The sequence below is a fragment of the Eupeodes corollae genome, chromosome 2 (assembly GCF_945859685.1).
Source record: "Eupeodes corollae chromosome 2, idEupCoro1.1, whole genome shotgun sequence".
NCBI lineage: Eukaryota > Metazoa > Arthropoda > Insecta > Diptera > Syrphidae > Eupeodes > Eupeodes corollae.
In genome coordinates, this window is record NC_079148.1 from 143,881,790 (window position 1) to 143,909,721 (window position 27,932).

The 27,932-nt window shown below is 34.9% G+C and overlaps 1 protein-coding gene and 1 pseudogene across 2 annotated transcripts in view; one reads left to right on the forward strand and one right to left on the reverse strand.

Moving 5' to 3' along the window:
* The window catches only part of LOC129947255 (bifunctional heparan sulfate N-deacetylase/N-sulfotransferase), a 339,584-nt gene extending 312,000 nt beyond the window's left edge, over positions 1–27,584 (forward strand). For both annotated transcript variants that reach the window (XM_056057757.1, XM_056057756.1), the window contains 3 exons: positions 13,342–15,190; positions 15,267–15,619; positions 25,776–27,584. In XM_056057757.1, the coding sequence (XP_055913732.1) occupies positions 13,342–15,190; positions 15,267–15,619; positions 25,776–25,878 (2,305 nt within the window). In that variant the 3' untranslated portion in view covers positions 25,879–27,584. The remainder of the gene's footprint in view (positions 1–13,341; positions 15,191–15,266; positions 15,620–25,775) is intronic.
* On the reverse strand, positions 18,475–22,780 carry LOC129948432 (40S ribosomal protein S3a-like; annotated as a pseudogene).
* Positions 27,585–27,932: the final 348 nt, after the last annotated feature.

Genomic DNA, 27,932 nt, shown 5'->3' on the forward strand with positions numbered 1-27,932 from the left:
TTGGAAATCTCTCAAATTCGACCTTAAGAAAGAACAAAAATAAAAAGATACTTTTGTCCCACCTTGTATAATCTTACATATGAAAAAATAATATACGTAAATGCGGATCTAATGTACGTATAAAGGAGGACATCAGTCTGAATGAGATTTTTATGAGTGAAGGAGTTGTTGTTATTATTCTGATGATGTTGCTGCATCAACCAGTCAGCGCGTGCTATCAGCATCCCAAAGGACGAAACAATTTTTTCTTCCATTTTTTCTTGAAATTGAATTTAGAATAATTTGATGTGTTTTCTTCTTTTTTTTGTTGTCATTGTTGATGATGAAAAACTTGATCGAAGGAGTTTTTTTCTTTTTTTTTTGTTGTTGTGTCCTTTTGTTTGCGCGTTAGATCTAGAACAGCAAGTACCAAGCTGATGCTAATGCGACAGTAGTAAGAGTAGAAGTAGCACAAGAGCATTACTGATAATAATTTGAGTGCAAATTGCTCGAAAAATACATCAACTGACACAGAAAAGAAATCAATTTTCTTTCAATTTTAGATTTTATATTGTTTGCGCTTTTGTTCAACAAGTTTTTATAATGATAAAATAACAATTTCTGATGAGTGTGGAATTTAATCCGTTTATAAATGTCATAAACAAACAATCATTGTCGTCAATACAATCAATAGCTATCTATGGTTTCGGAGCGATATTTTGTGCCTGCAGTTTTTAAAAAGTAGCATCTTAATTCACAAAAGTAAAAACTTTTCCATTGGTAAAATAAATCAATTATTTTATAATTTGGATTTGTTAAAAAATTGAGCAGATTTTTTTCTTGTTTCATTGTTTAATTTTTGACGTCAAATTGAATTTATAGGTGTAACCCCTTCAATAGATTTGCAAATTCTTCAAATAAGGCAAACAATGTTTGTCTGTTAGCTTTACTGATTTGGTTTGGGCTTTTTTTAATTATAAAAATTGTGTTTAATATTCTTTATTCTATTGTGTGTAAAGTATGACAAGAATTATTATTTTTATTGAAAACGAAACTGACTACCATAAACATTTCAAAAAAATATTGACATTCGTAATGTTTGGTAAAAATGAGGAAAAAGTGGAGAAAATTAAAACTTAAAATAGAAAAAAATGTTGGAGGACTTTATAGCTTTTTTGGTTGTAATTGTTAACCGCATTTAGAGGTCCATAGGCCTTTGGGCACATTATTTTCAGTGAACAAACACATATAAATATAAACGGATAAAAGATTTATCTGAAATTAAATTTTAGTTTGATGATTTCGTTGAAATCCAGTTCTCGGAGTAAATCACTTTCAATGTATATTTTTTATAAGTTTTATTTTTGAAAGTCAATTTGTTACCATCAAAACCAAATACATTCTGAATACAATTTCGAGGTTTGGGAATGTAGATACGAAATTTTGATTTTCGAGAATTTGGTAGTAAATAGTTCTGGCGATTAATCTATTCCATAGTCCTTTTCCTGTTTGTATGAGTCAATCAAAGACACAAATTGAACCAGCTCATTACCAAGACTAGGCTCTAAAGCATCGGAATACACTTTCACCAATGCCTCTGCTGCAGCGTTGCAAAATTTCAGCATCCATCTTCTCGATGTGATTCAGGAATCCAAATATCGAACGAATAGCTTCATAGGCATACAATCGTTCAGTAAGAGAAGCGTATAGGTGGTCAATCACTGGGATAAAGGCAAATACTTTGTATTTTTCCTTGGGTGACAGATTTGCGTCTTGTGCTTTTCCGTAATCGAGCGTATTCAAGCTCACATTTCTCATTTTGTTGCGGGTGCGTGATTGTAAATATTCATCAGTATGGGATATTTTTTTGGCTGCTTTCGTATTTATCAAAATCAAATCGTTTGGAATCATTTTCGGGGCTTGCAACATCATATTTGTAGCGTTGAATCGCTCCAAGGTATCGTTCCAAAATGCTGCAAACACAGCGGTTTCGAGACCACTCATCTTCTGTAGAAGGTGCGTTACTTCATTCCTCTCGATGACTTTTCGCTCTTTATTGGAAGGTATTGTGGTTAGAGCTTCATCGATTTCCGAATAGCCGTTGACTACGGCTTTCGAAGCTTCAGCTCCTCGACAGGGCCAACGAGTGTTGCTGAACTGTGACGCTTTTCTTCTCCGATAATTTATCAATCAGAATTCGATGCCGCTCTGTACTTGCTGTGAAAAACATGTACAAATTTTGCACGAAATCAAAGAATTGAACAGCCGATGGACAAGAGTTAGCAGCTGCCTTTCCCACCAAAAACAATATCAATAGAAAAGATGTTTGCGGCTAGTGTTTAACAGTTCGAATTTGAAACAATAATGTTCCGAAGTCTCTATTGTGGGGCCCCCCCCGTTTGTGGAGGCCTTAATCCGGCACTGAATGGTCAAAATAGAACAGTAGAATATCATTAACTTTATGAAGTGAAACAAAAAACTGATTTAGTACCTCGAATACATCAGTTGAATTATGAATCTTTAACGGCTTTGAATAACGTAAGAAAAATTAGATATCGAATTCAATTCATTTCTTAAGATATGTCAGATTTTTAAGGCTTATTCAAATTGTTTCCAATCAAGAAATTATCAGTTTCCAAATGACATTAAACTAAACTAAAATTCCACCCTTTTTTTGATAATTATTTGTCCATTTTTTGAATTTGTGGTTCAAAATTAATATGTTCTTTATTTTTGCATTTCATAAAGTTTACAACCCGTTGACATTTAACAACATAAACCGATTTCCAAAAGGTTTTATCGTTACTCTAACAATCGACACAATATCTTTAATATGACAAATAATTGGAGTGTTGCTGCTTTTATTTTTTAATTAATTGTTGTGATAACTTCAATTTATTCGGTTTTAAACTTAAAAAGCATTATTTTATTCATTTAAACACGACAGCCTATTTAGTATATGGATACACTGGGCGTATACGCACTTTTTATGTCAAATATTATTTTTGACGTTAATGAAAAGAAACAATTTTAGTTTTTAGTTTTCTATTTTTGTTAGTAAATAAAGTAATTCCATAGATATGAATATTCAAATGCCAAAAAATAAACTTGCCAAATCGAACAGATTTTCAGCTTCAGAATGTATATTTTAATTAACTTACCGAAAAACCTAAAACCGGTATACACAAGTTTCAATAAGACAAAGAGGACATTTTTCTAGGAGTTCAATACTATTTCAGTTCAAACATTTTCAATTTGATTTAAGTTTGCGGCGATTGCAGAGGTCAGTCAAAAAATCAACTTTGTTACCCAGAAAGTTTTCTCGGCTAATTTGCTGTTATATTTTAGGTCATTTTCTTGTTAAAGACTCATCTCTTTAGTAGCATAAGGCGAGATCTCATTCTCCACTACCTTAACATAAAAGATGTTCTACAACGCTTTATGAAAAATTGATCAAGACTTTAATACTGGATTCTTCAGTAGTTGCTTTAAAAATGTCCAATGTAAAAAAAAATCGTCTTATTTTGGTTGGTTTACAAATTTGACTCATTGTAATCGCTTCAATTCGGAATTTTTGGAATAGCCAGTTGTACATCCAGGAATTTCTATTAGCTTACCCTGAACTCAATTTCCAACTATCTATATCTATTACAGACATTATTTCTTCAGCCGCACATCAAGAATGTGTAAAGTTTTTGAGTTACTTTTAAAAGTTTATGAAACATTGAGAAATAAAGTAAAAAGCATACTCCACTTGAAAACCGATTCCAAAATGACTATTAATTCAAATTTTTGTGAAATTACTAGTAATTTTAAAAATTAGAAAAAAAAACCCATGGTATAAAATAATACAAATTATGTTAAAAACAATTATTAAAATCGAAGTTGGGATTCTAATAATTAACTCCAAAAGGAATTTTTCAAAAAAAATGGACAATACAATTCGGTTTTTGAAAACTTCATTAAGACTCATAACTAGTGAGAATTCCCAGAGACACAGATTGTTAAAAACTGTTTAAGATTGTTTTTTTTTGTCTTTAAAATTGTAAAAGAGCCATATTTTAAAAACCTGATGTTGTTTAATTTTAATCAGAATTCAATTTTGCCGATATTTTCGAAAATATACAAAATTAAACAATGAAATATTTGTTGCCAGTTTTTAAAAGCTAAACTTCCATGCACTTCTTCTTAGAAATACCACACAAATTCTATCAATGTTCTACCAGCGAAGCAGCTTTCACATAACCCGATTCAAGAACCAACCATTTATAGCTTAGACCTCACATTAACCTTTTTTCAATGATGTCAAATCAATACTTGCCATTTGCAATATCAATTAAGTAAAACCCTGAAATTCTCACTAAACTTACTTCCTCCAAAATGTAGCCCAATAATAAACCATTTAGTTCCCTTTCTATTTATATCGACTTACTTCTTTTGAATCTATAAACTAATTAAATTATAATTACTTACATTTCTAACAATAAATCTCCCAAAATGTTAAACACGCCAAATAATAAGAAGAAAATGTGAAGACAGAAAAAAACTTCAAACAATTTCACAGCTAAAATCCCATTATTTTGTATCCATTAAAGATTAAAATTGAAATTTAATTAACCTCTATTTCGATTAATTTCTTTCTTCTTTTTTTTAATTGTATCTTTTTTTCTGTTCATGAAGTTTATATATGTACGAAGACGAACAGAGAACATCATCAACATTATAAATGCCTCTGAGTTTTCAACATAATTTAATTAAAGAAGAATTGATTTCTATAATAAAGCTTAGTTGTAGGTATACCGCTTTACCGGTCTTCCTCTCTATCCCGCTTAATAGACGTTAGGTTCAAAGCTATGAGCTATTTCTCACTCTTCCTCAATATATGGCAAATACAATTAATAGCCCAAAGAGGCTTTAATACATTTCGATGGTCTTTTGGCCCTGGTTCTATGGTTCTTGGTTCTAGGGCAGATTCTGGGTCTGGCTTTAGCTTTGGCTTCCTCGTGCGTCGTCATCACCATTGCCAACGTCGTCTACGTTCGTCGTCGTCTTTTAATGGGAATGTGAAATGCTTTACAATAATGTACAAACGTATTATAATGGAGGGATTACTTGCGAGTGTCGGAAGCAATTACAATATGTACACATTACATTCCCTTCCTTCTTCCCTACCTATGTCTCTATGTTACTATGTTTCGGTTCCTGGCTCTTTATGTAAAGTCAATTATATTGAATTAATCTTCAGGCAAAATGAGTGTGTGCAAATTGGGTCTTAAAATTTTCGAATACTATAGAATAAATTAATTGCCAAAGAGAATATTATTAGGTGATTGTTTTGAGGCTTAAGGCATATATATTGAAAATTAGCTAATTTTCAAATGAAAGAATATTTAAATGCCAAAATGTTGACATATGTGACATGTGTTAAGGTGAAATCCTAGGAATTTAATTTAATATACCTTTGAAATGACCTTTTTTCATTGCCTTTTAGCAATAAAATTTGCAATAATGAAGTACCTCAGGGTGGCCATAAGGAGGCTCATGTGTTTTGTTTTAATTCATTGAACATTTGGCAATGATCTCATGTGCGGTAGCCCATGGGTTGTCATAAAGTTAAATATTCTTAAAAATAATACTGGAGATTAGAAAATATGACCTCAAATCTATTTCAACATAAACCGAAAGAATTTTTGAATATTTAAACTGCTAAGAATATTCCTTTAATGTTTGGTCAACTCTGAATCCTACCTACCTATCAAACCGTTTAATACAATAGTAGATAGATAGATAGATAGATAGATAACTTCTTTATTAACAAAAATTTTTGATTAACAATATTTCTTTTCTTAAGAATAATGACATGGCTTATTCTGCCGTCTGCCTGTTATGACATTTCATTTAGTGTTATAAAGAATAAAAATGAAATAAAATAAATAAAAGTAACAAGTTTTTTTTTTTTATAATATACAAATTCAAAAAAGCATAAAGTAACTAAAATTAGATTTACACAATTTAATTGAGAAATTTAACAATTTTAATATGATTTGAAACACAAAAAGATCCAATTTTGAAATGATTTGAAACACAAATATATTTGTATACGTTTTCAATTTTAAAGTGATTTGAAACACAAAAGATATCAACAAAAATTTTGGTGCTTGAACTGCAACAACTGCTGTTTTAAGTTACATAACTATTGCGATATGCTAAGGCGTGTTTGCAGTACTTATAGAGGGTAGACCATCCTATGGCTCCATTGAGTATTTCATAGAGTCGGTTTAGGGTGAGATGACTTGATTCGAAATACAATCGTCGGATTTCCTGCAGCATTGGACAGATTGCAATAAAATGGATTGTATCTTCATTCTCTCGTCTGTTGCAAAGCTCGCAAATTTGTGACAAGTCAGCTCGGTGGGGCATAAAGTTTAAGTTTAACAATTCGACACGAGCTCTGAATATGTAGCTTATAGCTTCGGCCGAAAATTCAGTACAGAAATAATTCGCTTCCGAGGGTAACTGGTGATTGAGGTTCTTATACATATTTCTAGATGTAGTTTCATTTGCTCTAGATAGATGCTGGGTGTAAATTTTTTCATCTATTTTAGCGATTACATTAGCAAAAAGCCCCGGCCATTCATCAGCGTTTGTTTCACTTAGGGGAAGATTAGTTCCGTGGGCTAGGGCTAGCTCGTTCCAATCCTTGAATGGTGAAGCCCTCGTTTGCAACAATCTTACCATGATTGATTTATGAAGACTTCTTCCGGTTCTTCTCATAACTCTTATTAAATAGTCGGAGTTTGATTTTAGATTTTCAATGTAAAGAGGCGATAATCCTGATTCAACGTAGATGGCATAATTTGGCGTTGAATTTGGCAATCTAAATAAGCGCTTGAAGAAATATCTTTGTACTGCTTCGAACGCCTCTATATAAGTATGTCCGAAAACCGGGGTACCATAGCACATGCATGTATTCACAGTCGCGCGAAACACACGGTATTTTGACAACAGATCAATTTCTTGGTTCGCAAAGAACTTGGGCCACATTATGCTCAAAGCTAATTTAGCCTCATCACTTTTATTCTTAACATGCTTTGCGAAGTTAAGGTTGTGTGTGATTAAAACTCCCAGATACTTAAATTCCTGCACCACTTCAATAGCAATATTATTTAGTTGCCAATTCTCTTCGGGAAGCCTTCTTCTTTGACGAGTCTCAAAAATCATCACCTTAGTTTTGCTAGTATTGATAGCTAACCCCCATTTCTCGCAGAATGTATTTAACCTGTTTATTTGCAGCTGTAGAGTGAAAGGGTTTTCCGCCAGCAATACTAGGTCATCAGCATAGAGTAATACTTTTACTTGTATGTCGGCAAAAGATATTCCTCCTGGAAGAACATCGGAAATATCATCAATAAATAAAGCGAAGAGGATTGGGCTTAGAATGCAGCCTTGTGGGACACCTGTTGTCGTTTCAAACCAATCTGATAGATGCGATCCATCCCATACCGAAGCAGTCGACGAGATAAGGAAATTGAAGTATAGCTGCAAGAATTTCCGAGAGATTCCAAGCATTGAGAGCTTGTACAACAATGCTTGTCTATTCACCTTGTCAAATGCAGCTTTGAAGTCAACGAAACAAGCGTATAATTTTTTCTTTTTATCAATATATTTCTTGGCAATACTTGTTAACGCAAATATATGGTCCAGCGTTGAGTAACCCGCTCGAAAACCGGCTTGAAACATACTGAGAAGGTTTTTGTCCTTAACCCAATTGGTCAGCCGTTCGTAGAGTATTGAAGTGAAGATCTTCCTTAATGAGCTAAGAATAGATATGCCTCTATAGTTCTCTGGCTGGTTCACATCTCCACTCTTATAAATTGCAAAAATAACTGCTTTGTTTAGATTGTTTGGAACATGAGACTCATTATATAATCGGTTGAAGTATAGAAGAAGATAATTTTTCAATTGCTCAGTACCATTTTTGTAAAATTCTACTGGAATTCCATCGAAACCAGGTGCTTTATTATTTTTCATTTTTTGTAAAGTTGATTCCAATTCACGTAACAGTATTGGACCATCCAGTTCATCGACTATAAAGTTGGGGAGAGCATAAGAGAAGGTATGGAGATTCACGTCAGCCGACAAAAGCGTTTTAAAATGAGTCGCTAGTGTCTCAGCTGCGAGAGTATTCACCGAATGTCGACAACGTCCTCCTAGCTCGCGAATATTATCCCAGAAAACTTTTGAGTTTTTACAATCTACCAGTTTCTTCGCCAGACTAGTATTGTAATCTCTTCTTTTTGCTGCGCATAAAGTCTTGTACTCCTTATTTACGTGAAGGTAAATACTTTTAAAGAACAATGCATTTGTGGATCGAAATAGTTTGAGATACACAAATGATAGTTTGCGGAGCTTCTTGCAATCATTATCAAACCATACGTTTTTAGGAGTAAAAGAGTTAGAGTTGTTATTGCTACTGGCAAATGGCGCTGAGATATGAATTACACTCGTTATTCGTTCATCTAAATGTTCTACTCCGGTTGTGGCATGGGGAGGGAGGGAGCTAAAGTAACGATCCAGGAGAAATTTATAAACGGTAGCACTGTTTTCTTTCCACCTTAACTTTTGGAAATTATTTGAGATGCTTTGGCTAGCTTGATTAAAGAATTTAACGTTGACTTCTATTGGAAGGTGTGCAGAGAAGTTCGCTATGCCGACTTTGAAGTTTGGGGTTGTATTTAGCCACCCAGTTGATACTGCGCAAATATCGATCACTGACTGTCCTTGCCCGCTGATAAAGGTAAACTCTCCATATTCGTCGCCTGTAATCGCACCATTCAGTACAAATAGTCCAAAGTTTTCAAAGAATTCGGTAAGAAGTCGTCCGTTCCTATTAAACTGTTCATCTTTGGAGTTTCTAGTAACATTTAGTAAGTTTAGCGACAGTAATTCATAATTTGAAGGATTCTGATATCTCCCAATACGTGCGTTTAGATCTCCAATGATCATGATGTTCTCCAGATTATTGTTATTCACGTAATCAATTAAGCAGTCGAAGTCAATCTGCCAGTTATTACAGTTCAAGTACACCGGAATTACTGAGTATTTTAAATTATCATTAAAAATATGAAAAATAATTCTATTTTCTAAACAAATAAGTTTGACAAAATTGCTGTTTATAGTTTTTTTGACACCACATAAAATTCCTCCACTAGCTCTACCGTGGACGTTTGTTCTAGTTGCAGGTGAACACATTATTTTGAAATTTTTGAAATATTTTATGCAATCATTTTCGTGTTTTTCTTCTAAAAAAGTCTCTAATAAAATTATAACATCAAAATCTTGAATAAAGTTAAAGAAATCAGGTTGTGCAAGCTTACTTCTAAGACCTGTAATATTATATGATAAAATTTTTAAAGTTTGTAAATTATTGTTTGTTTTAATATTGTGGCAGACGACAGATTCTTCCTATTGCGAACCCCCCCTTACGACTTGTGAATGTTGACTCACAGGTGGCGCTATCATCGGTTGAGAGGAAGATGGTAAAGAAAATGGCGAGATCGAAGTCGGTGCAAATTTCACTCCCTCGCCGCAGTCAAAAAATTCAGACGATCTGTCACCAAACATCTGCTTGATAAATGTCAACTCCGTAGAACTTTTGACATTAAGTCCACGTGAATATTTGTAAACAAATGTGTGGCTATTAATTTGCATTTTGTCGCCTTTGACAATAATTTTCACGTTCGGATTAATTTCGAGAAGTTTGCTTCGGAATTGCAATAGTGTTTGCCTCTTTTTTCTATATAAAAGTGATTGCTCCCGAAAGATACTGATGCCCGAGTTTTTAAGATGGTGCGCCGCGGTTATAATCTTGTCTACGATTTCTGCCGAAAGAAGCTCGAGGACAACAGTTCCCCGTTGTGCGTTGTTGTTGTGAATTTCGCGGGACTTTTTAATGTGAAAACTATCACTTTCCTGTAGCTTAAGAAGCCCCTTGCAACTTTGTATAGCGAATTGAGTTGCATTGGTTTCTGCGTTTATGGGAAGGTGTACAACAATGGAGCATTCGTTGGCCTTACGTGATAAGAATTCAAGTTGGTTTTCCAGAAGCTCGCATCTTTCCGACATCACATGAAGTTGATTGTTAAGTTGCGAGTTTTCTTCCTTCAGAGAATTTATTTCGCAGTAAAGTCTCGTTAGATCATCCCTTGTAGCAAGATCTTTAAGTTTTTCGGCAAAGATATCATTGAGGATGCCTTTCAGTTCATCGATTGATAGATTACCTACTACCATCTTAAATTCGTTTGATGAAGGGTATTTTTTGCTACTGGTGTTCGTTTCGGGAGAAGTTTCGTTTATGTTTCGTTTCTTACAACTACGGTTCATAAGGACAATACCGTAACGACGAAAATGGCTTTTGGCGATAATAAAATACAATGAAGAAATTTCGTACCTTATGTTGTTACAGACGAATTTTGTGTTGTTTAAATAAAAAAGGCAAAAGAAGCCACTTTATGAAGTTTTTGTTTTGTTGTTATCAGAAACTTTAATGAGAAAAATAAACTTTTTGTACGAGCGAATAAATTTTAAACTTTCACCTTTGACAATTGAAACGTCAAAAGCAAATACAATAGTATTGGATGGTGTGCCGCAGGGTTCTGTTTTGTTTCCGATACTCTTTCTCGGGTTTTTTTTAAATGGTATCTTTCTATTCCATTACCACATCTCTAGCGACAGTACCCTTAGCTTTAAATATTTGTTTCTATATTCTCAAACCTGCCTTTCGATTGTGGAACTTCAACTTCACCTTGACAGCCTTGGTCAATGTGGAGTGGCACTTGCATTATTTGAACATCTTAAAATTCTGGTTATTTGCCTCACAATCAGCCCCAAGATATTTGGGTTTCCTGAGGAGATGTACGAAGATTTTTTTGCCCACTAATCTGCTATCTCTAAGACTTACGTCCAACGCTTTTGTGTAATTCCCCATCTAGGGATCTGCAACTTACTTAAGTCTTGTCGACAGTATTGAACGAAGTGCATTTAAATTGATTGGTTATAATATCATCATTGAATCAGTTTCCTAGCTTGAACACCTTCGTAAAGTCTTTCATCTTACGCTTTTTTAACCGGGTATGCTCTAGCGAAATAGAAAGTTACATTCCTCCTCTCAAACCATTTAACAATAATACTATGGCCTCCCAGAATTCTCATCAGTAAAACCTCGTTCCCAACTTCATTGCACTGTTAAGTACAGAGATTTGTTCTTCAGCTTTACTATGCAAATGTGGAATGCTTCAGCAAAATTGCATTACTTCCCTCAGACAATTCAACCGTAATAATGTCAAGAATAGAAACTTGTTCTTAAGCCGAACAATGCGAATGTTGAATGCTTTACTACAGTTCCAATTCCCGAATCAAAATCCACCCTAATACTCACGCCTCAAGAATAACTCATTAGTATACACTTGATCCCGACTGCAGCCATACAAGTGTAGAGATTTATTCTTTAACCGTACTACACGAATGTGGATTGCTAAACTTTAGTTGCATTTCCACTCTCAAGCAATTTTACCATAATACCGAAACCGAACCTCTTAGAATACCTTCGTGATCAACTTCGTCGTACTGCCAAGTACAGAGACTAGTTCTTTAACTGTACTACGTGAATGTGGAATGCTTTATTACCGTTCCTTGTCCACCCCCCTACAATGCAACCCTAATAATTCTGCCATAAGAAATGCTCATCAGTATTCACTTGAGCCCAACTTCAATCACTGTTTTAAGTACAGAGATTTATTATTTAACCGTACTACGCGAATGTGAAGTGTTAATATTAATGATTTTAAAGCCAATCTGCCACGAAACTTAATTTCAAACTTTCCCTCCCCTTGCAAATACTCGCATTGTGTTTTTGGAATACTGCCAAAAACCCTTTAACATTGCTTAAGGAACACCTTCAATACATTTTGAAGACCTTAACCAATTTGGTATAAAAACTGCGTCTTAATTGTTCTTAACTGACATTTTCTAAATAATTAATTTAAGATTCAGCCCCAGCAAATCTTTTATTTTCTTCTTCAAAGTACTAAAAACTTCAAGACTTAAAATCCATCACAAGTCGTTAAAACTATTTACCAATTCCAAAATACTTGGAAATTTCCAAAATGTATCACATCAATGCCAACAAAACGAAGAAAGACACACACAAAAAAATCAATTTAATTTACTCCAAAATAAACTTTGGTTTTGAATTCAAATTGAATTATCGTAGTTGTAACTTCCTCCTCTACCTCTACCTCCACCTCCTGCTCCTCCTTCACTATGTACTCTTCAGCCAGTGTCGCCTCGAATAAGAACGAGAATGAAAATTTACAAAACCACCAAAGCTACATCACAAACAGAAACCCTCATATTAATTCCCTCAAATCCTGATGCATAACCAAAGCGAACAATTAATTTCAATTTCCTGAAACCACGCTGATAGTATGAACACTACAGTGTTTCTATATATTGCTGATGCTGATGCTGCTACTGCTGCTTCTGGTGCTCCTCCTGCTCTTGCTTCTGCTTCAGCTGCATGTTGTGGTTCTTAAATTCTATAAAATCGATCTAACCGCATGACAACCAACCATTGCCGACCTCCAACATTTACCACTTTCAAGGATATTGTGGAATTCAAAATTACTTCCCAATATTCAACAACGACCACGACCATATCGCCACCGCTACCGCCTCCACCATTTCCATCACCTCGAATACTCATCCTCCCACCGCAATTTAGAGCATGTAAAACCCAACCCTACGGTAAAGTAATAGCAATTTCAAGAACTTCAAACTCTTCCACCGCCGGCCTTTGCGCTTTGCCTTTACCTTTGGAAAGATAGATTTAGAATTTAGACGGGCGAGCAGAAAAGAGCTCAAAATGTAGAACCAACGAAAAAAAATAAACATAGTGTTTCTAGAAAGGATCCGAATGCCTTTGCTTAAATTATTCGCGGCGCCACATGCCACAAAAACCCATTGAATAGTTATTGCTGTTTAAAATCCAAATGTTTGGCAACCGCCGCGCCTCAGCTACAAAAGACTTCACCTCGGCCGGTGCGGCGCGGCGGTTCTCCCATCCTGAAGCCTAAAATTCCACCCTTCCTTTGATTATTTACAGGGAAACTTTCATTTAAATTCCACTTCCTCCGAAGCCGGGAGGGAATTTTTGTCCCTTTCTCCCAACATAATGCCCTAAGGGCTCACAATCCCAAACCCTAACCCAACTCAACTTAAACCTTTTTGCTGATGCACTATCTCGATGCTAAACACACAAAAAATTCATGTTTCCTCTTTTTTTCTCTTCTTTACTCTACACAGGTACAAAACAGAAGTTGCTGGCAAAAGCCTGCCGGTGTTAACCAACCTCGACAAAGGACGCTACGGTGTGATTGTGTTCGAGAACCTGGACAAATACCTGCACATGGATAAATGGAATCGAGAGCTGCTGGACAAATACTGCCGGGAGTATTCGGTGGGAATTGTTGGCTTTGTCAGTCCGAGCGAGGAGTCCCTGGTGGCCGCTCAACTGCGCGGCTTTCCCCTGTACATACACACAAATTTGAGGCTGCGAGATGCCAGTCTAAATCCAGCGTCGCCAGTGCTCCGACTGACACGTGCCGGAGACACAGCGTGGGGCGCATTGCCCGGCGACGACTGGGCAGTATTCCAACATAATCATTCCACCTATGAGCCGATTGAGTGGGCTCAACGCAACAACCAAGATTATCCCTCGGACGGGGGCCAGGTGCAGTTGCCGTTAAGCACAGTGTTGCAAGACCACGGCCACCTGGATGGCATCCAGCGAGTGCTTTTCGGAAGCAGTTTGAGATTCTGGTTGCATCGGTTGTTGTTTTTGGATGCTCTTTCGTACCTGAGCCACGGGCAGCTTAGTTTAAGTTTGAATAGAATGATCCTGGTCGATATAGACGACATTTTTGTGGGTGAGAAGGGCACCCGACTGCGGCCGGACGATGTGAGGGCCTTGATAGCCACGCAGCAGCACATAGCCGCTTTGGTTCCTGGATTTAAGTTCAATCTGGGATTTTCAGGGAAATACTACCACCACGGGACCAGAGAAGAGAATCTAGGTGATGATTTCTTGTTGCGGAACGTCAAGGAGTTTAATTGGTTCTCGCATATGTGGAAGCACCAGCAGCCGCATCTGTATGACAACATCACGATGTTGGTCAACGAGATGCTTTTGAACTACGCCTTTGCCAAAGAGCATCATATCCCAACCGATTCGGGCTATTCGATATCACCGCACCATTCCGGTGTCTATCCAGCCCATGAAGTGCTCTATGAGGCATGGAAGAAGGTGTGGAACATAAAAGTCACATCGACCGAGGAGTATCCTCATCTGAGGCCGGCGAGGCTCCGTCGTGGATTCATCCACCGAAACATAATGGTCCTGCCACGGCAGACTTGTGGTCTATTCACCCACACCATGTACATCGATCGATATCCCGGCGGCAGAGATAAGCTCGACGAATCCATTCAAGGCGGGGAGCTCTTCCAGACAATCGTCTACAATCCCATCAACATTTTCATGACACACATGTCCAATTACGGCTCCGACCGTTTGGCCCTATACACCTTCGAATCAGTTATAAAGTTCCTTCGTTGTTGGACGAATTTGAAGCTGAGTTCAGCTCCGCCAGTGCAGCTGGCCGAAATGTACTTCCACCTGCATCCAGAGGAAGCGGATCCAGTGTGGGGTAATCCCTGTGACGATCCACGCCATATCAAAATCTGGTCGAAGAACAAGAGTTGTGATTCTTTGCCAAAATTTCTAGTCATTGGTCCACAAAAGACCGGAACCACCGCTCTATACACATTCCTAAGTATGCACACGGCCATAGCCAGCAATGTGCCCAGTCCGGATACCTTTGAGGAAATTCAGTTCTTCAATGGCAACAACTACTACCGAGGCTTGGACTGGTACATGGAGTTCTTCCCCATCGAGGCCAACACCACCACCAGGTATATGTTCGAGAAGTCAGCGACATATTTCGATGGCGATGTTGTGCCCAAACGTGCACATGCCCTGCTGCCGCATGCGAAGATAGTCACCATCCTGATATCGCCGGCAAAGCGGGCATACTCCTGGTATCAGCACACTCGAGCTCATGGAGACCTGATTGCGAACAACTTTAGCTTCTATCAGGTAAGTGATGTGGAATTCATGCCTCAAATCCTTTTTCTAACTATTGTATGTTTTTTTTTTCGTTGTTTTTTCTCAGGTAATTACAGCAAGTGATTCAGCACCAAAAGCCCTCAAAGACCTACGGAATCGTTGTCTAAATCCGGGTAAATATGCACAGCATTTGGAACGATGGCTGGCCTACTATCAACCGCAGCAGGTGCATATAATCGACGGCGAACAATTGCGCCTGAATCCGATCGATGTGATGAATGAACTCCAACGATTCCTGAAAATTCAACCTCCATTCGATTATTCGAATCACTTGCGCTATGATCCAAAGAAAGGATTCTTCTGTCAGGCAATCGGAGAGAAGAGAAATAAATGTCTGGGGAAATCAAAGGGACGGCAATACCCATCGATGGATGAGCGCAGTGCAAAACTCCTGCAAAGGTATAAAAAGGATAAAAGGACATAAGCTTTTATATATAGATATATATCTGAGTATAGTAGTGTATAGAGTAAATATCCTTTTTGAAATCGAGTACGTTGCGTACATCGACATAGTTTATGGATATTGCTTCCGGTTGTAGTCTGTAGTGTATATGGAGATGAAGGTGGGGGTATTGAAACTCTTCTACAAATTCCAAGGATAAACAAATGCTATATCCTTATCATCAGAGAGGGCTTTGAAAACAAAAAAGAAGAAATGGCAAAGGAGTTGTGGAATAATGTATTTTTGTGGCTTGGGACCTGGAACCATTTAACTCTGGTGGGTTTGGGTTTCCATGGTTTTACCAAAGCTGATGAAGTATTAAATTCAGGATTCTTTGATGAGTCGAATAACGAACTTCATTACGGTTTAATTTGTATTCCACATTAGATTGCTATTGTCTGACTTTGGTTAAGTCCTTGTCTCTGTGTAGTCAATGATGATGATGATGATGTGGCGAACATTTCAATTTTTCCCATATCACCAAAAGTATTTCTGATGTTTTCTTCACACACAAATCCTCATCGAAGAACATCTCAATTTTTCAAAATTCACAAACATAATACCAACTCCTAACTCCAGAACCAAAAAACCATACCTTTCGCTTCACATAAATCACCAAGTAATAAATGTTTGCACGCTCGGCTTTCCTCTTTCTTAACCAATAAGTGTGAAATTTTGCTCCTCTATAAAATGCCACCCTTTCTTTTTCGCCCTGTTAGTAAATCTGCAAAACCAGAGACAGAGACGAGGACGATGGAGACGGAGACTCAAAAAAGTAGGGTTTTCATTGAAACCATAAATCCATTTTAGTAAACTCATTATTTACGAACCAAAAGGAAAGTTCCCATACTACTTCCCGAATACTGACTCCCGATTCACGACCTTCCCAGTTCCAAATTTCCATTCCCATTCCAAAGGACCCTTCGAATCGCATCACATCGCATCGCATAGGTTTCAACTCAAGTCTCATATTATGGCTCTTTGCAGAGGTTTCTCTCTAGAAATATAATTATAAAGTTGTTTGGATGAGGTCGGGTCGGGTCGGGTGGTGTGGGGTTGGGTTGATGTTGTAGCGTTGTCGTAGTTCTTAGTGGTAGATTTTTGGTTTCCTTGTGTCGCTCTGACGGCCGTCGCTCGTCGGTGTCGTAGTCATCGTCGTCCTTGTTGTCGTCCTCGTCATTGTACGGTAGTTAAGTGAGCGTTTGAAGTTTCAATTTCAAGACAGAGAGAAAGAGAGAGAGAGTGGAGAAAAAGGACATTTTTAGGCCAAAGACAGCTTTAGAAAATGAGGGCAACAAAGTTTTAAAGTCAATTTTCTTTTAAATTGATTTATATATTTTTCACGAGGATGTAAGATTTAATTTATAAAATAAACTTCAAGGATAATAATATGATGGAAGGAGAAAAAGAAGAAGAACTATAAATCAGGAATTTTCCAAAGTTTTCTTTTTTGGATTTTCACGATTTAAGTTCAGGGAAACTACAATTTTTGAAGTATTTAAAAACAAAAAAACAAATCACTCAAAACCAACTGCTAAATAATTAATTTCTGTCATTCAACACCGTTGAAGTACGATGAACAACAGTGGCGCCCCCCAGTGTGAAACCGATTTAGTAGACGAGTAGCTACTTTATATACGAGTATTCAATTTCTGAGAACTGTGATTTTAGTTAGAAGTAATGAAATTGTCGATGGGGGTTCGGATTCTTGATAAGTAAAGTCAAGGCATATAATTAATCGAATGAAACAGATCCTTAAGGTGAAATCTTAAATTACAAGTTCTTAGAAAGTTGGGAATTAACTTGAAGTACATGACAGTGGTTGCAGCAGTTTTTGGCTTCCATATGCCTAATTTAATAATCTTTGTCCTTAATTTTTGTCTTGTTAGCATTATTATGCCAAAAACATGGTTCGAGCGTTTGGAAAAGGAAATATGATTTAAAAGCAAGAATTCCTGAATATTGCAATGACGGTCAGTAGGTCTTAACAATGATTCTCTGTTCTTAACATTGGAATCGAAGGTTAATTGATGTGCATTCCTGGAAGTAATTGTATAATCGTCCAATTTTGTAATGAAGGGAATGGAACGATAGTAAATTCAACATTCGCTTAGTACGGCTAAAGAAAGAATATCTGTATTGTAGTAGGACTCCAGGATGTACTGATGTGTATTCCTGAACGCGCACTTATTACTGACTTAAAAATATTACAGCAGCTGTAATGATTTTGAATCATTTCTGTAGAGGCTTTCATATTCGTGATGTGCGGGTGAAAAAAAGTCTCCGCTCTCACGAATATTACTGATGAATTGTTTAAGGGGAGGAATGCAATTTGCCATTTCTTTGGAACATCCGTTTAAGTTTCGTAAAAAAAGGTTAGACAAGAAATTTTTAGAAGCGGTTTTCAAACGACGTAAATGATTCAACAATGATATTATCACCAACTAATTTGAATGTTCTTCCTTCAAACTACTTAAGTAAGTTGCTGTATGACTTGTCCTGAAATAGAAATTATACTCAAGTTTTGGACGTAATAGGCATTTTTTTAAGATGTAAAGAACTTCTAAATAGAATTAAAAAAAGATGATTTTTCAAAATTGAGATGAAATTTAATTTGTTCGAAAGATAGTCCGCTGTCAATTTAAATACAGTTTTTTCCATTTTCCAACATTTGTGGCCGCAGTGTAATAGCGGCGAATGTTGTCTTTTAAGTGGTCAATCCTATCGGTCTCATCAGCGTGGAATAGAGACTTCACACAATTCCACAGCGAATAATCAAGTAGCGTTAATTCGCACGTTCCTTAAGGCTAATTCATGGGGGTAAGTTTGCTAACGATGACCAGTCCGAACCTCTGACATCAAGGTGGATGGTCTCTACAATTTTGTTGCTGATCGTTCTGACTTGAAATTGTCGAGCGTAGCAGGTCTTGAGATGAAACAATTGATTTTTGGCAGTAAATCAAATGCAGAAGATGCGAAGCAAGTAGCCATCGGCTGTTTTCAAATCAACATGACCTTCGATGAAGATGTGCTATTTCTTGACCATTGATCTAAATTTGAGTGTTTGGTAAGAACGTTACGTTCTTGGACATCCTCAGCGATCAACATGAACTTGCGAAAAACACTCTCAGCATCATGATCCTTTTGCAAATCGTTTAGGAAGACCTCGAACACGGGAACCTTCAAACCTGCAGAAGCCGTTTTCGTTCTTTGGGGCTTGCGAAAGTTGTACCGGTTTGATGGGTAGTGAGCATATTTGGGGCTTTTACATCGTATCAATCTTTACTTGAAAAATTATTAGTCACCTTCTTATTACCAATTTCCTTTCCTCCTTTTGATAGACCTTTTTGTTTACTGACCGCTAACTCAACAGAACACAAGAGTTCTGGTGAGCATGGTTTTGTAAGAAGTACGGACCAATTGTTCCATCAACCAACGAAGTTCACCAAATAGTACATTTTTGTAGATGTTACGGTGTCTAAACATACACTTTAGAATTATCATCATTCAAAGACGGCGGTTTTCGAAATGGACGTAGTACGCGATAAGTGTTTCGAAACATAACCGCAGTACAGGCTGTCGATGTTGAAATGACAAACCAAAACAAACATTTCTTGAAGAACGAAAGGTCATCAATAGCAGCAAAAGATCTGATGATTCATGTCACCGAACAGTAGAACAAATATTTACTTTACATTATTTGGCTTCAAGATCTGTTATCAAAAATGTGTGCATTTGGTATTGACGAGTCTATTCGTTGTTGGCTTAGAACTTACCTCTCCGATCGTTCAATTCAAAAGTAGTATTGGACGGGTTCAAATCTGATGTCCATAAAATAAATGCTGGTTTACCACAGAGTTCCCTTTTGTCTCCGACACTCTTCTTTATTTAAATAAATGGTTTTTTTTTGTCTAAAACTTCTAGCCCTCTTTATTGTTTCGCTGTTAACAATTCCCTCAGCTTTCTGGACCTTGTCCTTCGGATGTGGGCTTACCTACGGCAGCGTAAGATAAGCTTATTAATTTATGATCTTGATAGCATTGTCTAATGTCCAATGTGGAAACATAAACTGTGTAGACTTTAATGCTTCGAAAACTTAATGTTATCTACTTCCGCTAAAGTGTTATAAGACCCCTAATTCCACTTTCCATGGTGGGTACTTGTATTGTACTAAATGGTCCTATAAGTATCGACGTTTTATCCGACGATGTAAGAAGTTTTTTCCCTCTTCTGATCGTGTTATAAATTACAAGCTTTTATTCGTTCAAGATGTGGACATAATTCTCATATTTAGGCTACTGTCACAATAACGAAATTTGGATAGAATTGAAAAGAGAGCTCTAAAAATGATAGGCGATGGTTCTCTTACTGAGACATTTTCTGCTGTTCAACATTGCCTCCAGTTAAAATAGTTTTTCCAACTTTAAGGTGTTATGCATCTAAAAAAACACCCGCTGCTTGTATTGAACAGACCGAAACGTAATTTCTAATGCAACAAAGGAGGGTTTCATCAAAGCGAAGGACCGCTTTTGTGATAAGAGACCCTCATGCCAAACTCTAACCAATGGGGTTAAAATTTGTATCACTAGCATCAGTTCTTATCCTCTCTGATTTCTTGACTAATCGACTTGGTTATGTATCGAAACCTACCTCAATGCAAATTTTGTTCCTCGTTGATCCTTTTTTCCCCACAGTTAATTAAAAATCATGTACAATTTTACTTTTCCCTGGAGGTAGTGATAAATTTTCTGAGAATTTCAAACATAAATTCTATATGAAAGAAACTATATCCATCCTACACTACACCGCTGCTGGGGTTCTGGAAAGTTATTCTTTGAGTAGAAAAAAAAAATACGAAACAAAAATAATTTAAATGGCAATTAATAAACTGAACATTATTCCCTCTTATCCGCGTTCCACGCTGAATTTAATGTACAAAAACGTCTACAATCCGAATAATAAATATCTGGTAAAGTGCAAAAGCAATAAAAAAGAAACTTGCCTACACCAGCAAAAGCAGAAGCAGAAGCATGAAAACCCAGTTGTAGCAATGTGCAGCTTTTTCGCTTAAGTAATCTAACGCGGACTATACCCAATTCCTTCCTCCATTCATATATCACATGATGCAAGGGAAGGCGCAAAAGTTTTTAGAACCATTTAAGTCATTTGTTATGGCCTAGCGCGCTTATTCTTCTGCTTCTTGTTCTTGGTCCTGCTTTCCAAATCGCTGAATACTATTTCCATTTCCACCAAAACAAAACTACACCAGAAGCCCATAAGAATTAATTTATAGTTTTCATACATAGAAAAGCTAACTATGGTAAAAAAAAAAAGCCTTAAACCGCCGCCGCCGAAAATTTACCCTCTACCCCTTTAACTTATCCACTAAATAAACCCAAACACACGCCCATTTTACCATAAATAACTTGCATTTATGTCCGCCTATTTCTTTGGCTTTTGTGGTTTAAGTTTTACTCTGTGGCAGCTCAGCTTGGCGGCTCGGCACGGTGCTGGCGGATTTGACCTGTATATCAAGTTCTATAGATGGATTTATTCTGTATTCAGGATATTCGTCCTTCTTTTTTGTGTTGCATTTTAGGAAATTTCTATAAACGTTGCAGTGGCATATATATCTCCTAACCTACCTACCCTCCCCTTCCTATACCTTTAAACCTAACCTACAACCACCACCGACTTTATACATTATTACGAGTTCAGCGTTTTTGAAAACACAAAAAAGTGGTTTTGAAATATTTTCATTTGTGTATAGGAGAAAACTGCCGCAGGTCTACACTCGTAGTTAAATGTATGAAAAAGGATAAGGACCGTGCCATGTTTTACTTTTACACTATTTCACTATTTTATATATATTTTCAATGTTTTCAGGATTTTCGCTGTAGGGTATGCATGGCTTATGACAAGAGTTTGTAACAGAAAGGAAGTTACTATGTTCTTAGGTTTTTTTTATATTTCTTTTAGAACATTTTCACATGCTTACATTTTATTTTGCTCCATAAAAGCTTATCGTAATCTTTCTCACTTTAAGTTCAAAAGTTAACTTCCGGTTTTTGAATTTCGGTGTTTAATTCCTGAAGACTTAAAATACTGTAAAATTAAGGTAATCTTTTTTGGAAATTTAAAAAGCTTGTAATATTACAAACTAGGTCAATTCCTAACCTTCTTTGTACTTTCCGTGCTCTAATATTACTCAAATGTAGGATCTACTTTAGAAGATACTAATTTGAAGATCCAGTTGGATTTTTGCAAGAAGAAAGTCTAAAAATTGAAGTTACTCGTATATCACAAGCCAATTTATAACCTCAGTATTTCGTTTTGAAGATAATTGTGTTTGATAATTCAAAGCATTTGACAGAGTTTGGTATCATGATCTCTTATCGAAAACGGTTGCCTATGATTTAGACAAACACTTTTACTAGATGGCATCCTGCAAGGCTCTGTTCTGTCTCCGAGACTCTTTTAATTTGTATAAGTGATCTCTCTTCTGAATCTTCTAATCGACTTATCTGCTTTGTAAACGGCAATACCCTCAACATTTCATTTTAATTTCTAGATACAAAGCCCTGCTCTTCCAATGTAGATTTTTAAGGTACGATAAGTTCATAAAATTTTGAACTCCACCAGTATTGTTAATTGGGAAATAAAAAATTAAGCCGAATTTAATGCGTCGAAGACTCTTGAGGAACAATCACATACGCAAAATGGCCAAAAATGCCGCAAGATGTTTGGTTTTTCTGAGTTTTTCTTACCCTCTAATCTGACTGTCCAAAGCTTAGTCATTTACATCGACGTTTAAACACCTTCGTAAAATTTCTTGCTAAACTCTTCAATACAATTTTTTACCGGACTATGCTTCAGAGAAATAGCAAGTTGCATTTCTCCTCTCAAAAAATTCAATTGCAACTTTGGTCTCATAGTCAAGTACAGAGATTCATTCTTTAGTCGTACTGCAAGAATATTAAATGCATTAACATAATTGTATTTCTATCCTTTAAAGATGAAACCCTAATAATTGCACATCCAGGAATGCTCATCACCATACCTTCGATCCTAACCTTGGTTGTACCATCAAGAAAAGCAGAGATTTGTTCTTCAGCCATACTCCACGAATGTTGAATGCGTTATTATAGTTCTATTCCTCTCCTCAAAAAATTCATAACCTTTAAAAATGTTAATCAGTAAACCCTCGATCTAAACTTCGGTCGTGATATCATGAACAGAGATTCGTTCTTTAGCCATACTACGTTAGTGTGGATGCCTTACCACACTCTGTTTTTTTTTCAGTCATTGCCATATATGGGAATTTAAAACCAAAATGCGCTGACACCTTCTTTAAAAACTTCATTTTCTTTCCTAATGTTCAAAGTGTGTCTTGGCATAAAAATAAAACTAAAAACCTCTTGATTGCGCACCCATTATTATAAAAAAAAAAACAAACGAACCTAATTACTAGATCCTGCTAAGATCTGAACCAGCTTCTCCAAATAGACTTCCAATAATTTTAACAAAGTTCTAATTTCTAGATTTAATTTTATTACTAAAATAATGCTTAATTTAGTTCTAACTTATTTCCTCCTCAAGTTTTTAATCGTTTAAACTTTTATTTAGATATAAGGTTAGAATAAAACTTCGTCATGAAGGGTGTTTCCAATAAAATGTTTCATTTTTAAACTAAAAAATCTAATATATTTTTAAAAATAAATCAATGAATACTTATTTCATTGTAAAGTGGAAGGTTTGCCATTTTCAATGGAAAACGATATCAACCGAATGACCTCCATGGCAACGGTTGCAGCACCATATCCTTTTCAAGAAATTTTCAAGGACCAATCAGTACATTTTACAGTTTTATGTTTTCTATAACCTAATGAGTTCCATCTTTAAGGTCTTCAAGCAACCCTGCAGCACAAGTAAAAATCTTATCTTTAACGAAGCTCGAAAGCAAAAAGTCTAGACGTATTAAATAACAAGACCTCGGTGCCGATGACCTCTTCGAGAAGTATCACGGTCAGAGAACTTTTCTTTCTTAATTTCGATTATTTCGTGGAGACTGCAAAATGTTCATCATTAGAGTGAATTTTAATAGTTTCAATGCCTTGTTCAAGCGAGGATCGTTAACCTTAAAAAAATGGATTCATTTTTACGTGTCAATTATCAAAAATTGCGGTTTCAAAAGTGATAGTGGTCTATTCAAAATAAAAGCTCTTATTGGAAAAACAATATGTGTTTAAACCCTTAAATCTGGGAGAAATTTGAGAGTCTAATGGCCAATTTCTTGACAAAGTTCTTATCGATGTATCAAGAGTTTTTACCTTTTTCAAATTTCTCCATCAAATTCCAAAACCTAAGAACTCTGAATTAGACCTAAGTTTGAGGTGGAACTCCAATACATATGATTTTCCAAAACGAGGTTTCATTTTAAATAGCTCGCTTTTAAGTCGGTTCTTACTTTTGATCATTTGCCATCACTAAAATTGGCACGTACCATACGTTTCAACAATGCATTGACATATTTTTATATTGAGCACAAAAATGTTTAAAAAATCACTGTTCTCAGTTTTTCAAAGACAACTTTTGCAACCGTTTTATTTCTTAAGGACCCTAGACACAATTTTCTAAAGAGATCTTGTGATTTAACATCTTTTTTTTTCAGGACACTTAAAGGATATGGTTTATGTCAATGCATCAATCTATTAAAACCCTGTAAAGGAAGGAATTCCTGAAGTTATCTTTTTTTAATACCAAAAAATTAAACCTCTTATTAAAAAAATATTTAAATTTGAGGGTTAAGGGAAAAGGAACTTGTCTTTAACTTTAGAACAGTTTTGATTCGGAAATAAAAAGAATGCTTAACTTCTAATTTCAATTTCAAGAAAATCCATATATACATTTTTGTTTCCATTCAAAACATCTGAAAGCTTCATAAATTCGACCTTGTTCTCAAAACTTTCAAACAAAATTCTTCAAAAATATCCTTTTGTCAAACGAAAAAAAAAAAGATTAAGGTACAATTTTATTTCGCCGCGTTGTGAAATATTTTTTCCATTTGTTTTTTTTTTCTATATTTTATATAAATTTTCTAAAAAAAATAACCCTCGTGGTGGTCTTGAAATAAAATCTGCATTCAGCAAGAAAAATGAATGCAACACCATTATGCTCATCATAACCGAACTAAGGAAACACAAAATAACCACAAAAAGCAAAAACAAATATTATACAGGGTTAGCTTTAACTCTCTTCTAACGTACCTATTTATATATTTATGAAATAGGGTCCTTTTAGTAGTCCTGGCTCACATTTTTCTTCTGCATATTGTGGTAGGAAAGTGCTATTGCAATCGACATTCGACGTTGTGCTATTTCTATATGGAAATGACATAAGGCACATAAGAGTATAGCCTACTGCAACAAATATAAATTGGAAAAAGAGGCAGGAGTCGGTAGGCTTTAAAAAGGATTTGGATTTTCAAGGGGGATGACTACTGTACCTACAACAACAAAAAACAAAAACAACAACTTTAACGACTACTGATGACGACAACCTACCTACAAAAAGGACTATGACGATATGAACGAACGGTGACAATTGCTTGACGACGACGACTATACGATAAGGACGACGAGGACGATGGTAGAAATATTATTTCCCTGCACTACTGAAAATGCATTCACTTAAAAAATGAAATATTTACCCACAATGCTTGATAAAAGTAATTAGAGCACAATGGATTTTATATATAAGGACATAAAGTATAGAAGGTATTGCGCCAACCGCAAAAAGTGGGTCTCGAGGATGTCCTATTGAAAATGTGTGTTTTCTGTTTTACTTTAGTCCTTTAGAAATCTGATGATGTTATTTTCATTTTTATTGTTGTTTTCTTTTACTTCCTGATATCACAACAAGGGAAATTATTAACTTTGTTTAAAAGAGAAAAATAAAAAAAGTCCTTTGATGTAAAAGAGCCTCTTTTGTTCCAAAGAAAAATGTGCAAAAGACGAGGGTTTGCTTTTTCTATATATGAATCTCAAATACTTACACACTTTTTTTCTTACCCTACCGAAACTAACCCTTTTTTTCTCTGGTTTTTCTTTTTAGATATTACCTCAGTCACAATACGGCCTTAGTTAAGCTTTTGAAAAAACTTGGCTCCCGGCCAATTCCACAATGGCTCAAAGACGATCTATCAACGGTATCGTGATAGCACGCAAAACGGCGTTCCAGCCACAATCACCACGATCGTTATAACAACAAACGAAAACGACGCCAACATCGTAAGCTTAGAAAACATTCTAAAAAGATTCTACACCATCATCTACAACAACAACAGCTGATTGTGGACGATTCAAGACAGACAAATGTTGGCATAAAATAAAATAACATAAAATGAAAGCAGCTTATAAAATAGTTATAAAGTCAATAAATTATAAAATTAGTAAACTAATAAGAAACTCTAGGTTAAAATTTGACTTATAAATAAAATATTTATAGTACATAATAAACTTATATAATAAACATACATTGAATCTATATGTAAATTAGTTAACAAGCAAAATTAAAAAAAGAAAAACAAAACTGTCACTAGTTTAGAAAATAAACAAAACAAAAACAACCGCCCGCGCTCTCCCTGCAGCTAAATGGAAATAGACTTTTTATTTAAAATCTAAATAAATCTTTAAACAAAAAAAAATATATAAAATTTAGTAAAACAAAAACAAAAATCTTTGTAGACTTCCTTTACAAAAAGTGATAATGTAAAATGATAAATTCGAGATTCAAAAACAATTAAATAAAAAAACAACAAAAGAAAATATCAGCAAATACCTAAAAGGAAAAGAATCTTGCCTGGCTTGTTAGTTAAATATATTTAAATATATTTTTATTTAAAAGACCTAAAAGATATTTCTTTGTTTCATATTTGTTTTTTTTTTTTTTTCTTTAACAAAGTCCAATGTCTTAGTAAAATAATGAATAACTAGCAAAAAACAAACAAAAAACATCAAACTCAAGATTCACTCTTAGAAGGAAAAGAAACACCCTTTGTGGTATATATTATATCACTCAATCTTTTTAATTTAAATTTTTTAATTTTTCTTTTTCTGTTTGCTTAGATTTTTGTCTCTTAATTTTAAAATAATGTAAATTTGTAATTTCTAAAACTAAAGCTACCTTAATACTTAAGTTAACAATTTTTAATTTAATTTTAAAGAAAATACAAAACAGTAACAAAAAAGAAAATTAAGAAAAGGTAAAAAATAGAAATAAAATTCACAAAACAAATATGCGATAAGTGTAAAGATAAATTAATCTATATGTAAATAATAAACAAACAGAAAAATGGTTAGAATAATTTTATTTGTCATGTTTTTGTCTGTGTTAATAATTTGGATACTTTAAAAATAATATATATATTTTTCAATTTTAAAATTATAAGTATACTTATGTATCTTTTATATTATTATAACATTTATATAACACTCTCACTCTTTCAATGTTTTCTCTATAAATGTATCTCTTTTTATTATTAAACAAATACTTCAACCACTAAACAAAAAGAATAAACAAAATCAAAAATCACTTTTCCCTTAAAAAAAAAAAGAAAAAAAACTTATCTAAAATTTTTCAATCTCTGTGCACCGATTTTCTCCAAGAAAATTTTTACCTAGTTTTTCTTTTTTTTAAACCAATAATTTAATTTGTAAAAAAGAAAATATATTGATGTATGTAATTCTTACTTACGCTTGCTATAGAGATGCATGATACAAAAAAGGATATTATTTTATTGCTTAACAAAAGAATTATTAAGAAAACAACAAAAAAAAATATTGTTGCTTAGAATGAAATTGATGTAAAGCTAAATTATTATTATTATTATTATTGAAAAAAAATGCAATGCAAAAAAGAAAATAGAGAAAAAACAAATATTTTAGATTAGTAAGTGTAATAGGAACAAAGATAAAATGTTAAAACTAAAAATTATAATAAAATAAATAAAAAAGAGAGATGACAGTAACAAAGAGGCAAAAAAGGAGAAAATCCCCTTACAGACAATAAACAGACTCAATTAAAAAAGGAAGATAATTTTTTATTAATTTTTTGATTAAAATCAACTTTGTCGAGTTTGCTAAGTTGCTAGCAACTTAAAGACAAATTGGATGATTTGGATGTAAGTTTCGATGGGTAAACGTGTTCGAGGAACTGGATAGTTAAAAAATGGACTCAAGGGACTGATTTCCCTAAAAAAATTAGAACCAT